The 25,061-nt window shown below is 47.8% G+C and overlaps 1 protein-coding gene across 18 annotated transcripts in view; it reads right to left on the reverse strand.

Annotated features, from left to right (window-relative positions):
- Dock9 (dedicator of cytokinesis 9) overlaps positions 1-25,061 on the reverse strand; it is a 253,384-nt gene that overhangs the window by 133,494 nt on the left and 94,829 nt on the right. For all 18 annotated transcript variants that reach the window (XM_087912328.1, XM_087912327.1, XM_087912321.1 and 15 more), the window contains exon 2: positions 7,997-8,113. In XM_087912328.1, the coding sequence (XP_087768454.1) occupies positions 7,997-8,113 (117 nt within the window). The remainder of the gene's footprint in view (positions 1-7,996; positions 8,114-25,061) is intronic.

Consider the following 25,061-nt stretch of genomic DNA (forward strand, 5'->3'; position numbering starts at 1 on the left):
CAAAGGGGTGGGGGTGTTCAATAAAAGGAGAAAAGGTGAACACTGCATGTGTTTTGACTTACATTGCCCAAGTTACTTTTCAGAACCAAACAAAAAGAGGGAAGATTCACCATAAGGATTCAAAGAAATATGAATTGCCGAAGGTACGGAGTCGGGTGACATCTTTATTTTCTACCCCTCTCCGCTCCACACACGCTGGTTACTCACTTGATGATGGAATAAACTATTCAAAAATACTCCTAATTCCTGGGGAGGAAGTATGCATATCCACACTGCGCATATAAATATCACATGTTATAAGATTCTAATTAGAAGCCTGAACAAAAGGCCCACCCTTCCCCCAGGGACCCTAAGAACAATGCACTGGAGAAGAGACCTCAGAGAAGTGGGTGGGCTCTAACCTAAGCCAGCTGCAGGGCTGCTGACCAAGTATTTGTGTTCTCCGATCCAGGAGCAGAAAGCTGGGAGTCGCCTCACTCAGACAGAAAAACAGACGCCAAGGACAGACAGGAGAGGGCATGTGGCTGCTCTCCCAGGAGAAGGGAGATGGGGCACTAGGCAGACAACCTTGGGTGGGGTCGTCTTGGCTCAGCCACTGGTGAGAAACACTGGGTCGGAGACCTGCAGGCTCTTCTCTAGGGTCTAGCCTCAAACTCACTACGTAGCCAAGGCTGGCCTTGAAGCTCCCCTTCTGTCTGCACCTCCTGAGTGCTGGGATTATAGGCATGTGCTACCACACCCCCAAAACATGACCATCTTTGAGAGCCCGCCTCGTGGTCTGTTGCAGAACATTGCAGATTTATCACTATTTTGGCTTTATTTATTCATAAGATTATCCCTTCGAACCTCTGCAAATTCTAGGCATTTATCTGAGAAATCATGGTTCTCCTAGCCGGTGAAAGCTACCTGAGGGAGGAGAGAGAAATGAACAGGCACAAAGCACCGCTAGGTTACACAGAAGACACTGGGCTCTGGAGACTGGTGTCCCCTGGCCCAGCCCACCGCCTTCCTCACATAAGCCTGAGCTTGGTTTTTCTTTTTGTTAATTATTAATATGTTCAGTCAGTCCAAAGGAATGCAGCATCCACATCAATGTTTTAAAGTTATCTCCAGTTTCAAACTACGGCTTATTATCAGGAGGGCTCCCGACTCCCCTTCCCTCCCTCCCTCTCTAGGCCTGAGACCAGCTGTGCGGTATATCGTGTGTCTGGGGAACTCTGTCACTTTGATGTCTCCTGGAAAGGCCACGTGGCTGGGTTGGTCTGTACATTAAATGTTTTTGGATCCAGGGCAACGTCGAAACCGCAGCAGTAGAGGATCCTGGGAACGGTGCTGCAGCTGGCTGACTGCACACAGAGGCGATGGCGGCTTTCCAAGGATCGGCAGACGTGTCTGTTCCGAAACGCATGCGCTGCTCATGAATGGCTCCAGCACCAGGCTACACTGGAAACTCAGATTCATGTAGGGCATTCCCTCACCACACACCTCCAAGTTCCTGCCCCAGCCTTCCACGCCCACACGTAGTCTGTTCACCTCTAGTGATGCCATTGGCAGAGAAGCGGCCCCTCCCCCGCCCCACTGTTTAGCTCACCTGTAAGGGCCTGGAGAAAGAATTCCATTTAGTGTAAGGAGAAATTTAATTTGAACTCCCAGAGAGATGGTTAGCAGCTCACACTGCTCTTTGCAGAGGTGGGGAGACCAATTCCTAGCACCCCCTGGCCAGCTGACAAACTGCAACTCTAGCTCCAGGGAAGCCAACTCTCTCTGGCCCTCAGACAACAGCACACACGTGCACAAACCCCACACACGCTCCTCCAGGGCTGGAGAGACGGCCCAGTGGTTACACAACCCTCTTCCAGAAGGTTCACTTCATTTACCAGGGCTTACGTCACGTGGCTCACAACCATCTATAACTCTAGCCCCTGGGGATCCTAGGCTTCTAACCTTCACTGGCACCAGCACTCACGTGCACCAACACACTTGGTCAAGAATTTAAAAATAATTCTAGATAAACACCGAAAACTCCAAAACAATAGCCTTCCGAAGAACAACTTACAGCACCACAAAGGATGATTTCTCGTGTTCTTTCTGGGTCTGTTGTCACCTGACAACGACTCTCTTAAGAATATGGGTTCTCTCTCCCCAGCTACTCTGTGAACCCCACGTTTCTACCCTTAGGGCTCTCTGTGCCCTCAGCAGTGAACAGATGCAGCAGTGAGGTGATGGTGGCTTCCCCTCACAGTTTGTTTTGTTTGATGATTCCGGGGTCAACTCCAAGGCTTCACACACAGGAGGCCAGCAGGTCTACACCTCTGCCACACCCCAGCCTGGGCTCCGGTGTGAAGCCTGTCTGTCTGTGTCTGTCCTGTGTCTGTCCCTCCTCCTCCTCCCTCCTAGGAGCAGGTGCCCACCCATCTTCTGTCTCCCACACTGGAGGTTAGTTGGTCCTTTATGTAGGTCCTGACTTCTCTCTCAGGGTGGGCTTGAGAGAGTCCAGGCTGCCAGCACCTGAATACCCTAGTGGACGCTGAAATTTACATAACAGGATCTCACGGACTGTGACTTATGCGATGAAAATGAACCTGCTTTAAACTCTGGCTTCTTACAAGTACCCACAATGCTTTCTTTTATCTCCTCTCCTTGGTGTTTAGCAGTGTGAAATTGGGGCCTCTGCTCTGTGTGTATAGCCCTAAGTCCCAGACAAAGCCGCCAAATCCCTCACACAGGCTACGAGTATTCATTACGTACATGTTCTCTTCAACCCAGCCAAAGGACAACCTCCTGAGATGCCAGCTAGTCTTTCAAAGGATCATTCCACAGTGGAAACTCATCACTTAAACTTTCTTATACTTGAACAGAATGAAAACTCTCACCTCCTAAAGGCCCGTCTAATGTCAATTCAGAAACATTATATATCTAACTTTTCCAGGTAAGTCCAGCCCTAGACATGAACTTCTGTCCCACCATGCTCACATAAAATCACATCGACGGACTCCAGGTGACAAATTTTCAAGGAATTTACAAAAAGAATATTTTTAGTAAAAAGTAAAAAACGAAGTCCTGAGATTGCTTCATTGGGGGGGGGGGGGGAGGGCGGGGGGAAACCTATCAAGGGAAAAACAGTGCTGAAAAATATTTTCTTTTCCAAATGGTAGATGGGAAATGAGATCAGGGATTTCCAGGCCTTTGTAAGTCCTGGCGCTTGGCTTCCTCTCCAGGCCACTGGTTCATAGATAATTATCGGTTGTGTGTGAGTGAAAAGAACCGGGGGAAAGTAAAAATCAAGATGTTACTGACAGGGAAATGGAGTCACCACATTTCCCTACACAATCCTGAGGCAACACAAAGGCTGTCCCGAACCCAAACACTTCCTACTGGTTATCCTTCATCATCTCCAGCCGCCTCTGAGTTCTTCCGGTCAGGAGTGGACGATGCACCATGGGTCTCTCAAGAGGGGGTTCTCCTGAGGTATGACACCTCATTCTGACTTTGCAAGCAGACCTAAGATTGACAACTGCATACCCACACCCATGGTTAGCTAGGAATCCTATAACCAAACACTCTTTTTAAAGAATGCGGTGTGCCTAGGTGTGGCGGTACACGCCCATAAGCATCTCCCTTCCTTTCCCACCACAAGCAAGCACTGTGATGTTTTGCTCATCCACGGACAGGCATCCTTTTCCTGCAACTCACGCAGCTGCACAACATCTTGCACCGTCGTCTTTTGCATCGTTGCTCAGATCCTCAGATACGAACCCGGAAGTGGAGTGACGGTTCTCCTTACTTCCCCATACAAACATCACCCCTGGCTTACACTAGATGCCTCAATCTAGCATTTATGAAATAGGAATGACACCCCTAAATTACCTCCTTACTGTCTTGTGTGCTCCATGGCAATACAAAATTACACAGGCAGCGGTAATTCAGGCAACCAGCCGGGAGACACTTGAAGGTGAGACGCGGTGGACAGATGAAGACGGTCACGTACGTCATCTCCGCCACCACAAGGTGATCGGGAACCAGAGTGCTGCAGTCATCTCCACAGAGTCAATGGCTGACAGGGACAGCACTTTCCGCTGTGCAAACCCTGCCATCCTTCAAGCAATGAATCACTTTTGTTGATACAAAACATTCTGATGAAAAAAGGTTATCACTCACAGTCTGTTAAAATTTTCCCTCTGAGTTCGCTCATGGGAAAGTCCAAAGTTATACCAACTACCAACTTTGAAAACACTATAAAATTTTAGGTACAAAAAGATCCGTTAGCCGCCAGAAAGCACACTCCTCTTAAGACCTGATTTAAATGGCTTTAAAAAAAATTAAAGACAGGGTCTCATTCAGTAGCCCCAGCCGGCCTGAACTTGCCATGTAGACGAGGCAGACCTTGAACTCACAGACACTTGCCTGCATCTCTGCCTCTCAAGTCCTAGGACTAAAGTGCCCAACTTACTTATGTCTTTTTAACTTAAAAAATTACCTGATATTCACCAAATTGAATCACTGATCTGATACGCATTTTTCACATATATCTATTCCCAGTGTACAATATTATGAGGGATTAGAGGTTTGTGCAGACAAAGGGGACAGACGGACGACAGGACAGAAACACAGAAAAGTGGTACTGGACTGAGCCCTGCTCAGGCCTACAATAGAGAACTGACTTTAGGTCAGAAAGAACAGCAGCCGGTGACAGGTTTTACAACATACTAAACATTTACATACACAGGATACGGAAGAATCAGGGAGAGGCCACAGTGGACTTAAGTAGCTTCAGAGGACATGAGATTTCAATTGGCTTCTAAAGGATCTTGAGAAACTGTGGGACAGGAGAACTGCAAGTCCCAGACAGACAGACAGACAGCACTGACCCCAAAGGACCAGGATGGGAGTCTTAACAAATATGTCCCGTGACACTCCTGTCCTGTCCCGTGACACTCCTGTCCTGTCCTGTGACACTCCTGTCCTGTCTCTTGCCTTGAAAGATCAATTCATTTGCTTTGTAACTATCTGACATGACTCTTGATTATTTAAAAAAAAATACATTTCCTAGCTCTCAGCCTTTTAACAACTTCATCGTTGGGTAAGTACATCTACCCGACAGTCTGTTTTTCTACACACTTCATTTCTCAGAGACCACTCGGATGTCCCAGATCTGAGGAACCGGGGCTCAATGTCAGTCCACCACTTGGAAACATGCAAAGGCAGCACCCCTGTGTATGCTTATATTTTAGAAATTATATTTGAGCATGCTTGGCAGACATCTAATACAAGTCCTATTACTTGAACAGTTAATTAAAGGATACTGCTGCCCCCTCAGGCACTGTGCCCACGATCTACCCCATTTCCTAACCCCATCACCCCTTTCCTGTATGAGAAAAGATGCTTTGTTCTGATCAAATGTTTGCAATGCCTCTAGACATACAATATTCGATGCTCCTCATTACCTAAGAAAACAGAGGCAGGAGGACTGTGGCTTTGCTAAATCATTAACTCACACTGCAATGAGACAGCTAATACCATCAGCGAGACAGAGTAGCAAGAACGGATGGTGTAAACAGTGTCCCGGATGACAAAGCGCAGTCTGTAGGAGAACAAATAGTGTCCGGAGTCAGCTGTGACCTGTCACTACTGCCAGGACGAGGGCCAAAGCTGATATTCAAACTCCTTCAACTCTGGAACAAGTTTCCTGAAACAGAAACCAAGACTTCTTCATTCATTCTCGGCCAGAACAGGGAAGCTGAGGCTCTGTGTCCCTTAGAACATCACAGAAATGATTTCGGGAGAGATGAATGGATTTCCACTAAAGTTATAATCATTCGTCTCTACAGCTGCTGGGGTATCTGGGTTCTTTGTCCCTGGGAGAGATGAGGATGCTGAGATACTAAAGGAACTGTGTGCTGGGTGTTTTGTTTTCTTTCTTAAGTAATTTTATTCCATGTCTATGAATATAACTTTTCATTCTGGGTTTTAAGACAAAACAACAAAATTATTCCTAAATATCAATAAAAACACACACACTACGCCCTAAGAAGCTTCATATACATCATGGCTTCCCCAAGAACACTACAGAAAAAAACTGTCAACAAGGAGTCTAATTTGTAAACAACTGACTTTGCTTTTCGTTTGGTGCCAATCCCCGGGCAAAAGGCACAATTCTAGAGAGCCCTCCCGTGTACCCTTTAGCTCGGGGTTTACTGATAAAGGATGCTTTCAAAGCATGGCTTTGAGGTCATGCTACGATCCCACTCACTAGCAGAGAGTGCTTTGGCTCTAAGGGATAGTCACGTCCAGCTGATGCATGCATCTCTAGCAAGCTAGAAAGAAAAGACATTCATGAAAATTCTCACTGCTCGTCCAATTAGAAGTCTTTTCAGTTTGGTGTTGGGTGGGGGATCGTCAAGGGTTAGAACTGAGCAAGTGCTATTAACAGGAGAGCAACTGAAAGAAAAAAAAGCAAAAAACAGTGTGCACTACAGCTGTAATTCTGGAAAGTGAGATTAGGAAAAAGAAAGATGTTTAAAAGATGTTCTTTTCCTTTATGTATCTGTCTGTGAGTAGGCACATACGTGTGAAAGTGCCCGTGGAGACAAGAAGAAGGTGCCGGATGCCCTGGAGCTGGAGTTACTAACAGCTGTGAGCCATCAACCATAGGTGCTGGGTGGGAGCTGAATTCAAATCCTCTACAAGAGCAACAAGCGAAACCAGGTATGGTGAATCCCAGCCCTCAGAGGCAGAAGGAAGAGAATCTGAGTTCAAGCCTAGTACAGTCTACAGAGACAAATGATCCAGAACAGCCAGGACTACACAGAGACCTGCCTGGAAAAAAACAAACAAAAACAAAACAAGGCCGCCACGAGCAGTAAGCACTCTTAGCCACTTCTCCTACCCCAGAAGGGGGGGCTTTCTACGCCAACTGGTTTAAGTTTTCCCAAGTACGTTAGAATCTACATGCAGTTCATTTTTCAGTTCCGTTCACAGAAGACCAGGTTTGGGCAGTAACAACATCACGTAGGACTATCCAGCTCAAGGAAACTGAGGGAGAGGACAGGAAACTGTTGGGAAACATGCAGGAGAACAAAATAGGAACAAGAATCTCTGAGCATTCTGCAGTGGCCCCGGGTCACTGGTAACCCTTGCTCCTCAGTAACCTCAACACTTCCTGTCTGTCACCTAGCTAGAGGCTAAAAGACATCGAGCATCCACCCAGACGGGAATAAGACACCTCCGTCCTGCTGTCCTGCTACCGAGACAGACTTCACAGCACTGCTAACCTCCGCACAGCCCTTTTCTTTGGGGACCGGCAGTTAAGGGCATGTCGCAGCAAGGTTCAAGCATGTCATCCTACCGGATGTGCAACAAGCCTCTTCTGCACCCCAGAAGGTTCTAGAACACCTGGTTGAAGTAACAGCATGCAAGGGTCCTAGTTCTGTTCGAAAAAATGTGATTTAAAATCTAAAATAATCTTCTAAGACGTAAGAACCACTTGTACCCTCTAAGTCAACCTAGGGTATAGAGATACACACACACACACACACACACACACACACACACCCCTATATGTAGATTTATATTTATTTATAACGTGAAAAACTAATCTCACTAAATATATGAAGTAATAAGGTACACAATCACACCCATTTTCTCTTTCATTTAACAATGCCTTCTTCTTACACTGCTAGGACTGAACACAAGACTTCACACATGCTAGGGGAGATGTGTACTCGTATCCATCTCACGGCATTGTCCAGGTTGGCTTTGAACTCACTCTGCAGCTTAGCCAGTCCTTGAATGTGGGGCCCCCTACTCTGCTCCCCAGATAGCTAGGAATACAGAGGCCTGCACCACCAAGACTGGCTCTAGGCCTCCCATTAAAAGTCATGAGCTCACCAATCACAGTAAATCAGCTTACAGAAAAATGTGTGCAATCAAGTCTATAGCACATCGGCCAACTTTCCCACTGTAACATGGCGGTACTGAGAGAGGTATGGCCACGCACCTGGAAGTCATCGTAAGGGAAGAGGAGCATCTCCCGCAGACAGTCATTCAGGATCTGAGTCTTCTTCTGCACAATGACATTTTCATAGTCAAGTGGCTCGATCAGCTTTGGCTTTGCCTAGAAGACCAAAGAGAAGTCCCCGTTACTGAGATACTCTTAGAGACAGATAGACCTTTTTGTTTGTTTGTTCGAGATGAGTCTCACACTGCAACCCCAGGCTGGGCTGCACTCAGCGTGTGGCGCATGGCCCTGGGCTCTGGGTGGCTTCTCATGAGCCATCATGGCTTACTTGAGAAAGGGAAAAGACTCTGTACATCTAGACCATAATATCTCCCAACTTTTTGGCAACAACTGCATTTATCTTGCTCCCGAATAGAAAACAATGAGAAGAAATTTGTTTTCAGAGGGAAAAGAGACAGCGCACACGGCACCCTGTCCAGCCACAGTGATGCCTCGTACGTCATTTAAGCGGAAGAGGTCTCCATTCTGATAGGATTTCCAGCCATTTCTAAGGCCACCCTCTGGCTGACCTGTCCCCTTCCAAACTTCAGCTCCATTAGAACCACCCTGTTTGGAGAACCAAGCATAGCCGGCCACTGTACGCCCATCCTGACCCAGGCCTTAAATGTCCCCATGGGACTAATTCCTTGGAACCCTTGGAATACTTCTTGGAACCCTTTGAACCACCACCCATTCCTCTGAAGTACTATACACTCACAACATACATATGGCCTGAACCTACAAAAACATGAGCTGGACTGAGAGCAGGCAAGCAAGAAAAACTGCTCACACCCTCGGGAGTAAACCCCAGGGAATGGCAATGTTGATCCTAGCACAGTCTGAGTAAGGAAGGGTAACAGGCCCGTGGGAAATGAAAGATAACAAGCCTTTTCTAGCTACTTCCAACAGTCTTTTTAGTAAAACTCTCTCCTCTCACACCGTCACCGCCAGCACGTCTATGTTGCAGGCAGGAATATATATTCAAGTAACTATGTACTACAGTATGTCAACTGCTAAAACAGACATAAGTATACACGTATTGCATGTCTGTATTCGTGTGTGCTATAGAAAGCAACTAAAAATTTATATGTATGTGTGCATATGTGTGTGTATCTATGATGAGAAGCAACTAAATCCAGGGCTAGCAAGATGGCTCAGCATGTAAAGACAGTTGCTGTCATGCCTGATAACCCGAGTTCAAGCCCCTGAACCTACGTGGTAGAAAGAAAGAACCAACTCTCGGAAGCTGTTCTCTGACCGCCACACATGTGCTGTGATACAAGCAAGTAATCACATATGTGCATACACATACGCATGTACAATACAGAGAGAGACAAGATAAATAAAAACCCGCTATTATCAAATTACTGCAAAATTATTTTTAAACCATTAGTACAAGATCTTAAACACAGGATCTCAATGAACATTATCTATGCTGAAGTGACGACTTATATTGGAAATATGTAAAGACATCAGGTATGTGGCATTTAAATGGGAATTGTGATTGAGGCTCTGAGTGCCCAGACCTTTGTCCTTTCTTTCTCAATACAGCTAAACTACATTTACCAGGCTCCCTTTGGTTAGGCGTGGCTACATGACTGTCTTCTGTAAGCAGAAGAGATGTGGCCACTGACACCTTGGCCCTGAGAGGTGTCCCGTGTGAAACCTCCTCCATGTCCCTCTTTCTCCAGGGCTACCATGATCCAGCAGCGGGCTGCAGGAAGAATGGAGCTCCAGGACGGAGGACATTGGGATGCCGAGGTATCTGCAGAAGGCCACCGGGCACCGGAATGCGCCATGAGTGAGAACTGAATTGCGCACTGTGTTCAGTCCGAGACTCCGCGGTTGTCCAAGCCACACAACTTGGCATGGCGTGTGAGTAAAAGCTCATATTTCATGTCAATTACTTGACCCAAGCACACTTGACAAAGATACTTTTATATTCTAAGAAAAAGTTCGGAACTCAAAGAAGTATACAATTAACCATAATTATACAAAATATGTTTTAGGAATGGAGGTTAGAAAATATGCAAAATCAAAACACTGAAGTTATATATCATAAAAGTCTTTTTAGTTTGGATGGTGAAAGTTCAGGTAACGCCTACAAGATTTTAAAGTCGAAACAATGTGCACAAAGTAATTATTTTTAAAATAGAACTGCCACAAGGGAAAAAAAATATTCTCTAAATGATTTTAAATCATCTTAAAAAAAACCCTCATTCTTCTGTTTCTGTTTGCTGTGCTGCACAGAGCAGCTGGCAGAATGAATGGATGTCATAATTAATAATATGTGCCTTAGAAGCCATTTCCACAAACCTAACAAAACCCACTACCCCAGACGGCGTCAGCTTCACCTGTCCACACTTATAAGGAGTCTAACACACAGCCATGAACCACCCGCCCAGGCTCAAGGCTAGAGAAACATCTACCTTCTGCTCCTTCACAAAAAGGCCATCAGCTCTTCCAGGCTCCACGGAAGGGTCAGAGTTCCTTCAGACTCTGCCAAAGAAGGCCCCAGTGGAAGGTACCAGAAGGTGCTGCTGAGAAAGGGTTTTCCCTGCAGTTTAACGTCTGTTCTGTGTGGTTTGTTTTACCTGGGCTTTACATTCTATTTGACCTTGCTCGTACAATACAGCAGCCAGGGGACTTTCTGGTAAAGACCCAGGAGGGTGCACCTCCCCACAAAGAGCCAAGGAAATCCTGCTCCAGCCTCGCCCGCAAGGTTCCTGCTCATTGGCTGCAGCCTGTTGCTGCTGGAGGAAGGTCCCGAAATAATCACATAGACACTGTACAGAATGGATTTCAAATTTTGTAAGAAATGGGCAATAGCCATATTTAGCATACGGTTGACAAACTTAAGCTTTAGAGCTATTGTTACCATGCCGCTAGGCTGACAATAATAATAATAAAATTTATTATAATAATTTCATATACTAGTTTTTCCATGCTCACATATTTATGTGTTTCCTATATGCAAACCGACACAGATAATACATTAAAGGCACTAATTGTTTCTCAACCACTTGCTAAAATCTGAGCTGCTTACAAGGCTTGTTTTCTGATGGGACGGTCACTTCACCTAGTTAGGACACTGAATACTGTTTCTAGCGATCAGGTGACTCGGTCTCCCTAGATGTCATCTTAGAGGTATTCGGTAACCAGAGGCAACGTTGAAGCAGGAGCTTGCTTTTATGCACTCAAGGGCAACATTCAAGAGGTTCCACTCACGTGATCACTCTTAGCCCACCCAACGTCTAGGCTGACCACAACTTAATGGTCTGGGTCATCCAGCAAGACTGGATTATGACTGGTCCTCCGTCAATCAGAACTCTTTCTTCTCCCACATCCGACTGCACTTTTTCCCCACTTCGAGTCAGGGTTTCTTTGTGTAGCCTTAGCTGTCCTAGAACTCGCTCTGTAGACCGGCTGTCCTCGAGCTCAGAGATCCACCTGTCTCCTGAGTGCTGGGATTAAAGGCATACACCACCACTGCCCGACAGACTGAACTTTTAATATAATGTACTCAGGGAGGTTTGGCGGCAGGGAATAACTTATTGGAATTTATTTTCAAAATCTAAAGAAGCATTCACTTCAGGCCCTGACAGTTTATACTGTCATTGTCTGGCCGGATCCAGAACGACCTCGGAGGCAAGCCTCTGGGGCCATGTCTGAGAGAGCTTTTTCAGGTTAACTTAACTGAGGCGGGGAGACCCCCGTTACATGACAATGGGACCATTCTATGGGCTGGGGCTGCAGACCTTAGAGAAAGGGTGAAGGAGATGGAGCGATTCATCTCCCAGTGTTCCCAACTGCAGGCTCCACGTGAGCAGGTGCCTCGTGTCCCTGACCTCCCCTCCCCCGCTGTCCTCATCATGACGGACTGTACCCACAGACTAGGAGTCTGACAAACCCTTCCGGAAGCTGCTTTTGTCGGGCACTTTTTATTTCATTTCAGCAGTAAAAAAGTAACTAATACATGTGCCTTATTCGATTGTCAAACTGAATGCCTTTCCTTTCAGAACACCTCATAAGCTCGATCTCCTACAGAACCTGGCTCTACTGCTATCCAGGGCCGCACGACCCCTCAGGTGATCACACGGAAGGCCGGGAGAACAGGGGTGACGGGAGATGATGAGGCGGTCATCAGGGACCGCTGCTGGGCAGCGGAGTGAACACCTGTCAAAGGCAGAGCCTGGCAGACCACAGGCACACATGAGATGTACCTGATGATTATTACGTGGACTTCGATTATTGCTTGCATGGCAGCAATAATTTTTTTCTCTAAGCGAATGCTTCATATATATTCAATTACACCGATGTAGTCACTGTCTATGAACATATGAAATAAAACAGCCAACGACGGCAGGGACATGCACAGAGACGAAAAGACAAAGGAGCTAACAGAGAGAAAGCTAGAATAGAGATGACACGGATACTCGGGGCAGCGGCCGAAGCTGATATAAAGCTGGCATTATCAGCTGAACCAAGCACTGCTGCAGTTAACGCTCGGGAGGGGCGTGGGTGGGGACTGAGGTGCTCAGAGAGGCACTCCTATTAGAATAATGGCAACAGCATCTCTCGGGTACTGAAGGCAGCAGCCGCCGCTGCAGAAACATCCCGACTGCTCACAGACAAAGGAGGGTGAGGCTCTGTGTCCTGCCCCGCAGCCCTCTTCTGGGCCTCTGAAACCTTCCCACAACGCATGCCCCCTTGGATGAGATGGCCCATGTTCACGCACACCAGAATTCCAGATGGAAAGGTAATCATGCCAGAGAATCTTCCTCGTCCTGGGGAAACGGGATGCCCCTGGAGGCCAGCCCATCTAGAGAGTGTTCATCCACAATATGGTTCAGTTACAGTCCCAGGCGAGGTCTGCAAGCCATGGGAACCGGAGCGAGCCTCAAAAACTAACGGAGTGACCCCACTGCTTGTCCCTCAGCCACAAAAGCTTCCTGGGAACTTTCTAGACTTTTCTGCCTCAGAGGCTGAATATGAACACATGAGATCCTGAATGCCACTTCTTAAAATAGCAGACAAAGGAAGTGGCAAGTCCTGGTAGGCTCTATTTTGAGAAACGAGGAACTCATCATTTCTGTTCATGAAGAATTTAGGACTTCCCTCGATTTCTCTTCCAGAGGATGGAAGTGCCGAGGTGAAGATGCTTTGCAAACACTAGTCTGTTTTCCAAGGCATCTGCTGGGGATGGGGACAGAGCAGGGACTGAGATTCCGAACCAGGTGACAAGAAGCACGGGCCTCGCCAGTCTTCCTATGCTGTCTGTCTGCTTACCTAAGACTCTTGTCTACCAACTCCAACTTCCTGAAGTTGTTGCATTTGAGGAATCCTTGTTCTCCTATGGTTAGGGTGCTCACAGACAGCCAACAGCCTCCCTGCCTGGTGTGCAAACACTACCATCAAGATGTGTCACTACTTTTCACAGACATTTACTGAACCTGCCCACATGTGCCACGCCAGGTCTGTGGGACACGGGTGAGGAAGATACAAGCCCAAAGAGTACACACCCAGAGAGACAGAAATGCATCTGTGAGCAAGAAGGGCAACATGGTGGTGACCCAGCTGTGAGCAAGAAGGGCAACATGGTGGTGACCCGGGACAGATGCACCTGTGAGCAAGAAGGGCAACACGGTGGTGACCAGGGACAGATGCACCTGTGAGCAAGAAGGGCAACACGGTGGTGACCCGGAGAGACAGGTGCACCTGAAAACAAGAAGGGCAAAATGGTGGTGACCCGGGACAGATACACCTGTGAGCAAGAAGGGCAGCACAGTGGTGACCCGGGACAGATGCATCTGTGAGCAAGAAGGGCAACATGGTGGTGACCTGGGACAGACGGGTTTCTGACCTAGTTGCCATGAGGTTACTATATCTCTCCCAAGCCAAGCCTTCTCTGTTTGCTTTGCTGCATCTCCAGTACCTAGAACTGCATCTGTCATGGTGCGACATCACCTCACTCACCACCAGGAAGGAGTGAGGGGTCCACGACCTGGTGCTTCCTGAAGGGAGCCGCTGGGACTGAACAAGTCAGCAGAGATTAAGGGCGGACTCCAGTGTGCAAGGTCATAGGTGCAAATGGATTTGGAGCAATGTCAAGTTTACAAAATCATAGAGGAGAGGTATTAAAAAATACAAGCCGATGCATTCAAATTGCTGGTCCCCCAACCAACCGCCAAGACCCCAGAAGGAAGCTAAGCAGCTCAGCTCCGTCGACTTGCAAATATTCAGTGGAGCGGGGCGGCCAAGGACTGCTTCAAACCCGGGTGCCCGCCTCCCGTCTACAGCGTGTGAGGCAAAATGAAGCCAGTTGAGCAAGTGGGAAGAGCTCTGGGGAGGCCAAACACAGGAGAAGCAGGAGAACTGAGACACACACACACTTTCCAGCAGGGGAACTCTCTCTCTCACACACACACTGTCACACACACACACACACACACACACACACACACACACACACACACACACACACACACACCTTCCAGCAGGGGAACTCTAACACTCTCTCTCTCTCTCTCTCTCTCTCTCTCTCTCTCTCTCTCTCACACACACACACACACACACACACACCTTCCAGTGGGGGGAATGAACTCCCATCACCTGAACAGATGTGTGACATTAAGATCAGGAGACTGCCAGCATGCTAACACGCCTTTCATTCTTGCAGGGCTAAGGCTGGAGTTCCAGGCTAGCCTGGTCTAACAGTGAGATCTTGTCTAAAAACCAAACCAACAAACCTCTAAGGTCACAACAAACACGACTCAATCCATTATGATTCCATGACTCAGGCTCTTCCCTAGAGTGCTCATTAACATGTGTGGGAAGAAACTCTGGAAGCTGTGGGAAAACATGCTAAAAGCATTTAAGGGTGTGTGTGCATGATTGTGCATATGCATGTGTGTGCGTGCATGTGTGTATCAGTGCACAGAATGCAGGTGCCCTGGAGCTGTGAGCCACCTGGCATGGGTGCTGGGGATCAAACTCGGGTTCTCTTCAGGGGCAGAACTTGCTTTCAAGTCATAGTCAGGTCTCCAGCCCTCCCAACCAACACTCCCCCACCCCCACCCCTCCCGCTTGGAGTACACGTCTATAAAAAAGGTTAAGAAACTTTCATAATATGGATATGTGGTGGTTTGAATGAGAATATCCCCTATGGACTCAGAGTTTGAACACTTGGTTCCTGTTTGGTGGCATTGTTCGAATAAGTTTAGGAGGTGAGGCCTTGCTGGAGGAAGGATGTCACTGGGAGCAGGCAGTGAGCTTCCAAAGCCTGCCATTCCCAGTGGGCCCTCTCTGCTTCCTGCTTACAGTTCAGCTCCTGCTGCCACGCCCCCAATCTGCCATATTCCACTCTTGTCGGGCTGAAACGTTAAATCCAAACCAACTTTCTCCTGTAAGTTGCCTGCGCTGTGGTGTTTCGTCTCAACAGCAGAAGAGCAACCGATACAGGGTACTGCAAGATTGTACAAACAACTGAACGTAAGGGCCATCCACACTACAGGTGGGTTCGGAAGAAGGGGAAGGAAGGTGCCATCTGAGTCCCTAAGAGGAGGGTCTGCAGTCTCAGCTCAGGTTCTCCCCCTTTCCCACCCAAATAGTATTTTAACTTTAATTAATTAAATAAGTTAATTAATTAACTGTTCATTTTAACTTCTACCCTGTGATCAATACAGGATGCAAATGGAAGTTTATCTAAAAGCTAAATACGCTTGAACCTGAGCGTTAAAGCACAACCCAGGAGGATTTGAAGACTGTGGCCCAGCGTACAGGGGCATCGGACTCTCAGTCGTTTGTAGACCTAACAGTGACACACTTGTGAGTCCAGTTTTCTGTCGGAGAAACAAGAGGCCATCCAATCCCCACTCTAGAGAACACTGTCAAAAGCACTCAGATTACAGAACTGGTCACTGAACGGTGGTTTTATGGATCAAGCACATCCACGTAACAAAGACTGTCCATCTTAAAACCACATGACTGCAAATGAAGACGAGGGGCTTTAAATGGAAATAGGGCTTTCCAAAATTATCAATCTGCTTTTCAAGTAAACAGACCTAAGACAACTGTATAATCCACAGCATCTGGAAAATGGGTAAGAGAAATGCTAGCGATGACGCCATAATGATATTGACACCAATGACCTAAAGCCCACGCAATGCTCCCACTTAGAGAGCTGTGCTCAGTAGGGTCACTTCTGAGAATATTAACGAAGAGAAGACGACAAGACAGGAATTTAGGGACCTTACTCTCTGCCCCGTGCCCAGGAGTCACATGCAGAGAACACAGAGAGGACTGGAATGTGCTCCCTTGCACACACAGTAAGGGCTTCCAGCTATATAGAGGCCAGAAAAAGCCTGAGGAACCCCAGCATGCCCTGCTTCTGCCTGCCGCCTTCTGCAGGTGAGAAGGGATCGATAAGAAATTCTACAGTAAGTCTTTACTACAGACGCTTTCAGAAAACCTGTATTTTTCCTTCTTTAACATCACAGCCTAATAATTTTTAATTTTTCTGAGATAACAGAAGCTATTTTGAAACTCTGAAGCAAAGAGGTCAAGCAATTTACACAAAAAGGCTCTGAAAGCCGGTTTCTGTTAAGGTATTGGGGCTGAAGGGTAAATGTCCACAGGATATTCTGCTCACAGACAGGTCCCTGCGCGCCTGCCGGGAAAGGGCAGCAGAGACCAGCTGCAGCAGCACAAGGTATATGGGTGGAGACAAAATTTAGGTTCCGGTCCCCAAAATACCAAGCACTACTGAAGATGGTGTGTGTGGGTTCATTACAGCAATCTAGAGGTGTGTGGGTTCATTACAGCAATCCAGAGGCGCTCAGAGCTCGGCTCCAGGTGTCCGGCCCCAGCATCTGGAATTTATTAAAAATGCAAGCTCCCCCAAGACTCCCTGAATCAGCAGCTGGGGGGCAGGTGCAGCACGGCCTCAGCAAATGTTCCAGACGCCACTCGACTGGGCAAGCCCTCTACTGGGCCATCTGCTTCAGAGAATCTCATGGTAGAAACTGTTTTCCAAAAATCCTGAGCTCGACCATTTACTGACGGACAACGTGGTCTTAGGGCAAATTGTGCACTTACTTAACCTCTAAGTATCCTTCTCTGAGGACAGAGACATGACTCAGCAGCTAAAACACAGCCTGTACACACACACTCCTAAATGTAATAAAAACTTAAAAATAAATATCCCTATCAAAATGGCAGCTTCTATTCTCTTTGCCATGGGGTTATTGAAGGGATTCAATACACAAGCCCTCCTACAGAGCCGGGGCCCATCACATGGGTTACAGGGGTCAGGGGTCATATGTAGCCACACAAGTTCAGCTTCAGGAAGATCTGACCCCCTCAACTGGCACCTCTTTTGCCAGGCTACACATCACATCTCACAGACGCTGAGGAATCAGCTCAGAGGAGTTAGAGGATTTAGGGACCGTCACACAGATGGTAACCCCGAGGTCTCCCAGCCCCATGCCCAGGACTATCCCCCACCACATGGTCAGTAAGCATGAAGGAAGCCTGCAGTCAATGCCTCGCTTCTCTGTTCTGCATTAAGGTATGTCCTCCACGTGTCCAGAGATAACATGAGGACAGGGCCTTTCTGCCCAGCTCTGAGCATGGCTGAGCTAACTGTGCCATTGGGCAGGCTCAACAGTCTCACTCCACAGAGAAAGAGAGTCTTGCTTCAACAACACGCACGTCCCAGTTGGAGGCTATTAATAATCTTACTCTTGGAATACATGGTTGGATGCATGGACACACAAGGATGCCACCAGATAAGAACACACTTTAGGAGTGAACTCTGCAAGAAACACTTGGGCTTACACTAGCATCATCTGCTTTCTTCCTGCAGATTCACAAGTGTGTTACCTCATCCAGTGACTCACCCTCCTCCATGACAAAATCCTATTTTGAGGCTAAATGTGTAAATTTATGGACAAGCAATATTCAGTGGCATTTAATGAGGTGGCTACTAGCTGCATGTGACCGCTGAGCACTTAAAGTGAGGCTATTCCTGGGCTGGAGAGACGGCTCAGTCAGTGAAGTGCCTGCCTTGCAACCGTGAGAACCTGAGTTCAATCCCCAGAATCCACAAGAAAGCAGATGGTGGTGGCATCCATAATACCAGCGCCGAGAGGATGGAGACAGGTGGGTGTCCGGGGCTCTGTTGGCCAGCCAGTCTAACCTACTGGGAAGATTCAGGCCAATGAGAGTCCCCCAAGAAACAAGGCGGAATGGCACTTAAGGCTGAGCCCTGGTCTGTACATACAGTGTACACCAGCATACCGATACACACACTCAGGCACACACCCACACTCACACACATGCACACTCACAGCCATGCTCTCACACAGACACACACTCACACACTCACAAACACACACATGCACACACATTCACAAATTCCCACACACTCACACACAAACACACACACTTACGCATGCACATTCACACACACACACACACACCCCTATTCTGAATTCAGTTGTACTGTAAGCAGAGACTAAAATCAGTCTGATTAAAAGAAAGTAAAACTACCTTGATATTTTCAAAATATTAGTAATATATTAGAAATTCTTGGTTAAAATGCCAATTACACCTGTGTCAATCTACCTTACTTTGGCTACCAGAAAGTTCAGAGTGTGTACTAATCAAATAGTATTTCTGTTACTTTTCAGATGTGACAGCAAGAAGAAACAGTTTACTTTCTGAAGATTCCAAAGAAAAAGAAAAGAACCAACAGAACCACAGCAGGGATGGAGCAGTCAGGTCCGCCTGTGAGGAGCGGTGGGCACCTGGGGTCCTGGAGAAGCCCCTCCTGTCTGTGCTCCTTCTCCGCCAAGCACCGACTGGATCGGGATTGGTGAAGCCAGCCTGCAAAGCTCATCCACAGTGCACGCTAACACCCAACCTGGCCAGTTTCTGCTGTGTTTCCAGGAAGACACCGGCACTGGTGGCAAAGAGAGGTATCAGCACATACAAACATGGGAGAAGGCTTCACTTTGGGAACTTAAGTTTGCCCTTGTGTTCCCAAGTCAGGTGATAAACAGTTAACTAAACTACCAGCTTAAACTCAACTAACCGATGTTAGCAACATGGCTGGGGATGCCATTCTGAGGTCTAGCTGCTTCCTTCAGCATCATGCTTTCTCTTTGTAGAGATGTGATACAGCTGGATGTCGGCAGCTAATCCTCTCAAGGTGGAAGAAAAGTGGAAGTTACCACAGCCAAGTTCAAGGCCAGATTCAGCATAGCAAGTAGGCCTTGTTCCTCTATAAAAGAGAGTAAGGAAAGGCCATGCGGTGGGAAGTACGGGCAATCCCAGGCCCCTGGGAAATGAGCGGTGCAGCCTCCTACCTCTACTGAACTGCCCTGAAACAGAAATGCAAGCATGCCTTCTCAGCACCAGAGCCGGGCTCCTGTAAGTCTTTCCCTGGGAGGAACTTTCTCCACAGCCAGGAGAGCTGGACACAGAACTGTGGGATCAACGTCCATCCAGCAAGCCTGGTCCTCAGGGCCCTGCTGGTCAGAGGCCCACACGCTTTCACAGAGTGAGGGCCCTGCAAATTTCCTCGGCTTCAGAACACCTTTCTAGGAGAAATTCTTAACTAGTTATATCACATTGCAGGGGATTTCAAGCTTCTAGAAAATTATGTAAAAACTATATAGTCCAGGCCTTCTTGGTTCTCAAGTTACCTTCATAAGCAGTCTGGAGGACCAAGAAGGGCTTCTAATATCTCCTGGCCAGTGTTCCAAATCATGCTGCCCTTTCATGCGTTTCCAAACAGCTGACTCACACTGTCCGTGATGAAGTGTCGCCCCAATCTACGGTGGGCGTGCTGGCTGGTTTTATGTCACCCTGAAGTGTCGCCCCAATCTACGGTGGGCGTGCTGGCTGGTTTTATGTCACCCTGAAGTGTCGCCCCAATCTACGGTGGGCGTGCTGGCTGGTTTTATGTCACCCTGAAGTGTCGCCCCAATCTACGGTGGGCGTGCTGGCTGGTTTTATGTCACCCTGACACATGCTAGAATAATCGCTTGAAAAGAGAGAACTCCAATTGAGAAAATTTCCCCATGTATCTTTTTCTGTCTGTCTGTCTGTCTGTCTGTCTTTGGGGTTTTTTTGGGGGGTGGGGGGTTGTTGTCTGTCTGTTTGTTTTTTGAGATAGGGATTCTCTATAGCTTTCAAGCCTGTCCTGGAATTCTCTCTGTAGACCAGGCTGGCCTCAAACTCACAGAGATCCACTTGTTTCTGCCTCCCACGTGCTGGGATTAAAGATGTGCACCATCATTGTTCAGCGTAAGACATTTTCTTAATTAGTGACTGACAAGGGAGGGCCCAGTATGGTAGGTGGTGCCATCCCTGGGCTGGTGACCCTGGGTTCTATAAGAAATAAGGGTGATCAAGCCCTGGAGGCAAGTCAGTAAGCAGCACCCTCCATGGCCTCTGCATCAGCTCCTAACTCCAGGTTTGTGCCCTGAATGAGTTTCTGTCCTGACTTCCTCAGTGATGGACTGATGGGGAAATGTAAGCCGAATAAACCCTTTCTAACTTTGCTTTTGGTCCTGGTGTTTCACCATAGCAACAGTAACCCTAACTAGGAAGCCCCCCAAACCCCCAAATCAAACCTTTATACATAACTAAGCTTAAAGCTTAAAATTAAATCTCCATGATCTTAGTCCTGACCCGGCCCTGGTCCGGTCTGAAAGGCAATTTACCATCTACTGCTCACTGCACAGATGAAACTGCCAAAGCTCAGAAATGGTGTGTGTGTGTGTGTGTGTGTGTGTGTGCATGTGTGTGTGTATGTGTGTGTGAATGTGTGCACGTGCATGTTAAGATTTGTGTGCTTACGTGTAAGTATGCACATGCTGCATGTGTGTGAGGGTATTCACGGTGAAGAAGGTATCAGATTCCCTAGAGCTAGAGTTACAGGCAATTGTGAGCCACCCAACGTAGGTCCTGGGACTGAGCTTCAGTGCTCTGTGACACTGGCAAGCATTCAGCCACTGAGCCATCTCTCCAGCTTGAATTTTCAAGTTTATAATGAGGGCTTTTGACTTTTCTTATCTGCCTTTCCCTTCACAGCGGCAGGCTTGAGTGAATACCTTTGTCTCCGTCAGTAAGAGTGTGTGTGTGTGTGTGTGTGTGTGTGTGTGTGTGTGTGTGTGTGCGCGCGCGCGCGCGCGTACAGGTACAGATCTCGGGAAACCTGACCAGGACTCTGCCATCCTGACTCTGCACCTTACAGTGATGCAGATCCCGCTGCCAAGCCCCTGGGAGCCTGTTTCCTCGCTGTACAGGAACCGCGAGGACTGTTTCCTGGGGTGGTGAGAGCTCACAATATCGTGCATCTAACAGTGCCTGGTGTGCAGCAGGGCGTTGGCTTTTTAACTATTCCACCAATATAAAAGTCGGGGAGCACCACCCTGTTGTATAAGCCAGTGACAGATCAATCTGCACGCACTTCATGGCAGGGGAAAGGAAATACCCCAGAGAAGCAGGTCTTCCTTTCTACAAGGCGAGAAACCCAAAGCGGCTTGGCACGAGAGTGAGGCGGTGACGGGGGACACCATTAGGACAGTCACTCTGCCCTTTCTAGGAACGAACGCACTCCATGAAGTTTCCTTCCTAGATTAGTCAATAATAAGTGTGTAAGAGTGGGAGCCCTGCCTGTGCAAACAGCTCCAGGAACAGTGGCGGTGGGGGACACCCAGAGCACGGCCTTCCTCCAGCAGGGATGAGTTTAGTGTTCTCTAAGAGTTTGGAAAGGGTGGGTGATACTAACACACCCTGTGGCTACCACGAGAGTATTTCTAAGCTAAGACCCCAGAAGGACAGGCCTCTGTGTCCCCAGTGACTACCCAGCAAGCCTGGTAGATCTTAGGTCTTACACAGACGAATGAACTAATGAACGAGCAAATGAAACAGAAAAACGGGGGCACAGTAATAAAATGTCTGCAGCTCTCAGGAAGAAAATGTCCTGATTTGGTCACCTGAAAATGTGTCATCACACAAAGGTGGCGGGAACATTCCTAAACCTCACACTACTGAAACACAACAAAGAAATGACTCATTAAATAACACCAGCTGTGAGCCTTCCTTCTCAGGCAGCCTGTGCAGAAGAAGCTCTTTCGCGGTGTGAGTACGTACAACAGGCCATTAAACCCTTGCCCGCAGGCCTGCACTTTAGGGCCTGGGTCTTCCTTCACTCAGTGTCTTGAGTAAAACAAGTCTGTGACAGAAAAGGCCCTCGACTCCTCCTCCCTCTGTCTGTGGGACTGACACGCACTGGTGGGGCCACCAGAAGCTGAGTCCTCTCGGGTCCTCTGTCTCTACAAGGGGCACAAGGGTGGCTACCTCCCTGCTTAGTGAACACAAGGGACTGCAAACACTCCAGTCAGAACTCAAATTCATCTCTCGATTCCTGTAAGTTCCTCAAAAATAGGAAAAGACCCAAACAATGTCTGTGAAACCCTGAGTCCCTTTGCTGGAGAGTTCAGCTCCTCCCTACCCTGGCATCTTCCAACTGCCAGAACTCTCCAACCAAGACCAGTGTGTTATAGGCCCTACCTGCCTCACAAAAATACCCAACACGGAAGCTCACTGCTCTAGAACTCTGGGAACACCACACCCTTTTCCTCCAGAGGGCTGGAAAGCAACCATTAGAATAAGGTCTTCCTAAGAACCAACCACACCTTAAAGTTTGGAGGGCAGAGCGGAGCTCCCTCGCTGTGAACAGACAATACACAGACAGCAAGAATCCCGAGGAATCTCCCCACGCCTCAGCCACGACCACAGAACCACTGTCAGTGGTCTGGGCAGGAAGTTGAGTGGACAGGCACACCAGTTTCCTTCACCTTCTGCTATCATGCAGAGACAAGACGACCCGTAAGCTGAGTCTTTTGGCCTCTGTGACTTTACACTATCCAGACACAAGCTGTTTTTGGGTAGTGGTGGGTGGCCCAGACCTCTAATCCCAGCACTTGGGAGGCAGAGGCAGGTGGATCTCTGTGTGTTCGAGGCCAGCCTGGTCTACAAAGTGAGCTTCAGGACAGCCAGGGATACACACAGAGAAAGCCTGTCTAAAAGACTCAAACCAAACTAAAACCACACACACACACACACACACACACACACACACACAAAACTGACTTTCCAGCCAGGTGTGGCAGGCTATGCCTGTAATCGCAGCACTGGATGGGAAAGGAGACAGAATGCTCTGGAAGTTAAGACCCTATCTAAAAACAAAACCACCACCACCACTACTACCACCACCACCAGAACCTATGGCCTTCCTACCCCTGTGAAAACAAACAAACAAACACTGCTCAGGGAAACCTTAAACATGTCAGGCCCAAAGAAAAGCAAACACCACTGCTAAGCACAGGGCAAGGTGAAACTTCCAATAGTTTATAGGATATGTAGAATAGCGGAAAGCACTTTAAAACACACACACACACACACACACACCAATACATTCACAAACTGATCAAAGCAGAAATGTAAAAGGAATGTTGTAACCATTAAAAATAAGGCCTCTGTGTGCGGAGAGATAGCTAAGTGCTCGCCAAGCAAGGCTGAGGACCTTAATCTGATCCCCAGACCCACGTACTAAATAAAGGCAGGTGTAGCCGTGTGTTCCTACAAAGGCAGGGGATGAGATGCAGACAGGAACCAAAGTTCCTTATACCTGAGGATCGAGACATGAGCTCGATTTCTGAGAGGCATCTGATGTATCAGGCACCTGATAGGCGCACATGTGTGCACATGCACGTACATGCATGCACACACACACATGCATGGTTCTTGATGTGTTCCAGGAGAAAAATACCTTTATTCATGTACTTTCCCAAGCAGACAGATTGTACAGGAGTTGCGTTTTGACACGCACAGGACAAGCTGGGAAGTACCCGAGCACATCAGTAACAATGGCAACCTCTGAAGAGCGGGACAAGCAGCTCACCTTTCTCACACAACTATTTCAGGGTTTTGGTGTGACTGAGGAGTTGAGCATTTGGGGCCTTGAGCACAGGAGGGTCTGCCCCAGGGCTGGGAGTGTACTGTTTACATCTCCTGCTAACTATCAGCTGTCCCTTCTAAATGTTTATTATTGTCTCCTAGAGACTACTGATACATTTTATATAATAATAAATAGCAATTAAATCATAATAATGATAAAATAATAACTAAATATTACTTCCTAAACGAACTATGTTCCCTGTAGTTAAACATCTCTCCATATAGTTCACTCAAATTATAGGCTTAGGGATCCTCAACAAGTACAGGGGCTACTGGGGCTCAACTAAGGATTAGCACCCCGACAAACTGATCTTGTGACTGCACACTCCAGAGTGCTCCCCTGGGAACAAGCTGTGTCCCTAGCAGCCTGCTGAGATCTCCCTTGCTGTGGGCAGCTATCTTCCCAAGCAAGGAGATCTGCCTGCGGAGTGAGTCTCCCCCCTACCCCGCATCCCCGCCCCACATCCTGGCTTCTGATATCCCCTCTTATCTTGTGTGGAAGGGGAACCCCTGCAGATAAGAAAGGTGTCTACATGTATCGCTTTCCTTCGAGCTCCAAACACCTCTGTGCAGGTGCACAGAACTGATCCGTTCCACAGGACCAGAAGTTTCCACGCCCCAAGGAGTATTTCCCCATGTACAGCCGTAGCCGGCCCAGCCTTGTCTTTTGCTATTCCCTCTGGGACTGTCTGGAGCGAGATGTGCGCTAAATAAATAACTACAGCATAACAGGATGGACAGTCTGTGTGTGTGGGGGGGCTGAACACCAGAAAGAGAAGCCAGTGTTTCAAAAGTCACTTTTATGTTATTTAAGAAAAAAAAAATCGCTACAAGCCGCTCAACCCTCTGCATAGCTAAATTCTGGACACCAGGAGACCCCCAACAGAACACACTTAAGGATATTCTCTGGGGAACCCAAACCACACAACTTCCTCCAACTTCCACACACTGTTTACTCTAGGAGGCACACAGGTGGCTCAAGTCGGCCAGCTAGAAGAAAGATCTAAGATAAGGAACATACAACTGCTTC

This window comes from Myodes glareolus, chromosome 12 (assembly GCF_982192425.1).
Source record: "Myodes glareolus chromosome 12, mMyoGla1.1, whole genome shotgun sequence".
Classification (NCBI taxonomy): domain Eukaryota; kingdom Metazoa; phylum Chordata; class Mammalia; order Rodentia; family Cricetidae; genus Myodes; species Myodes glareolus.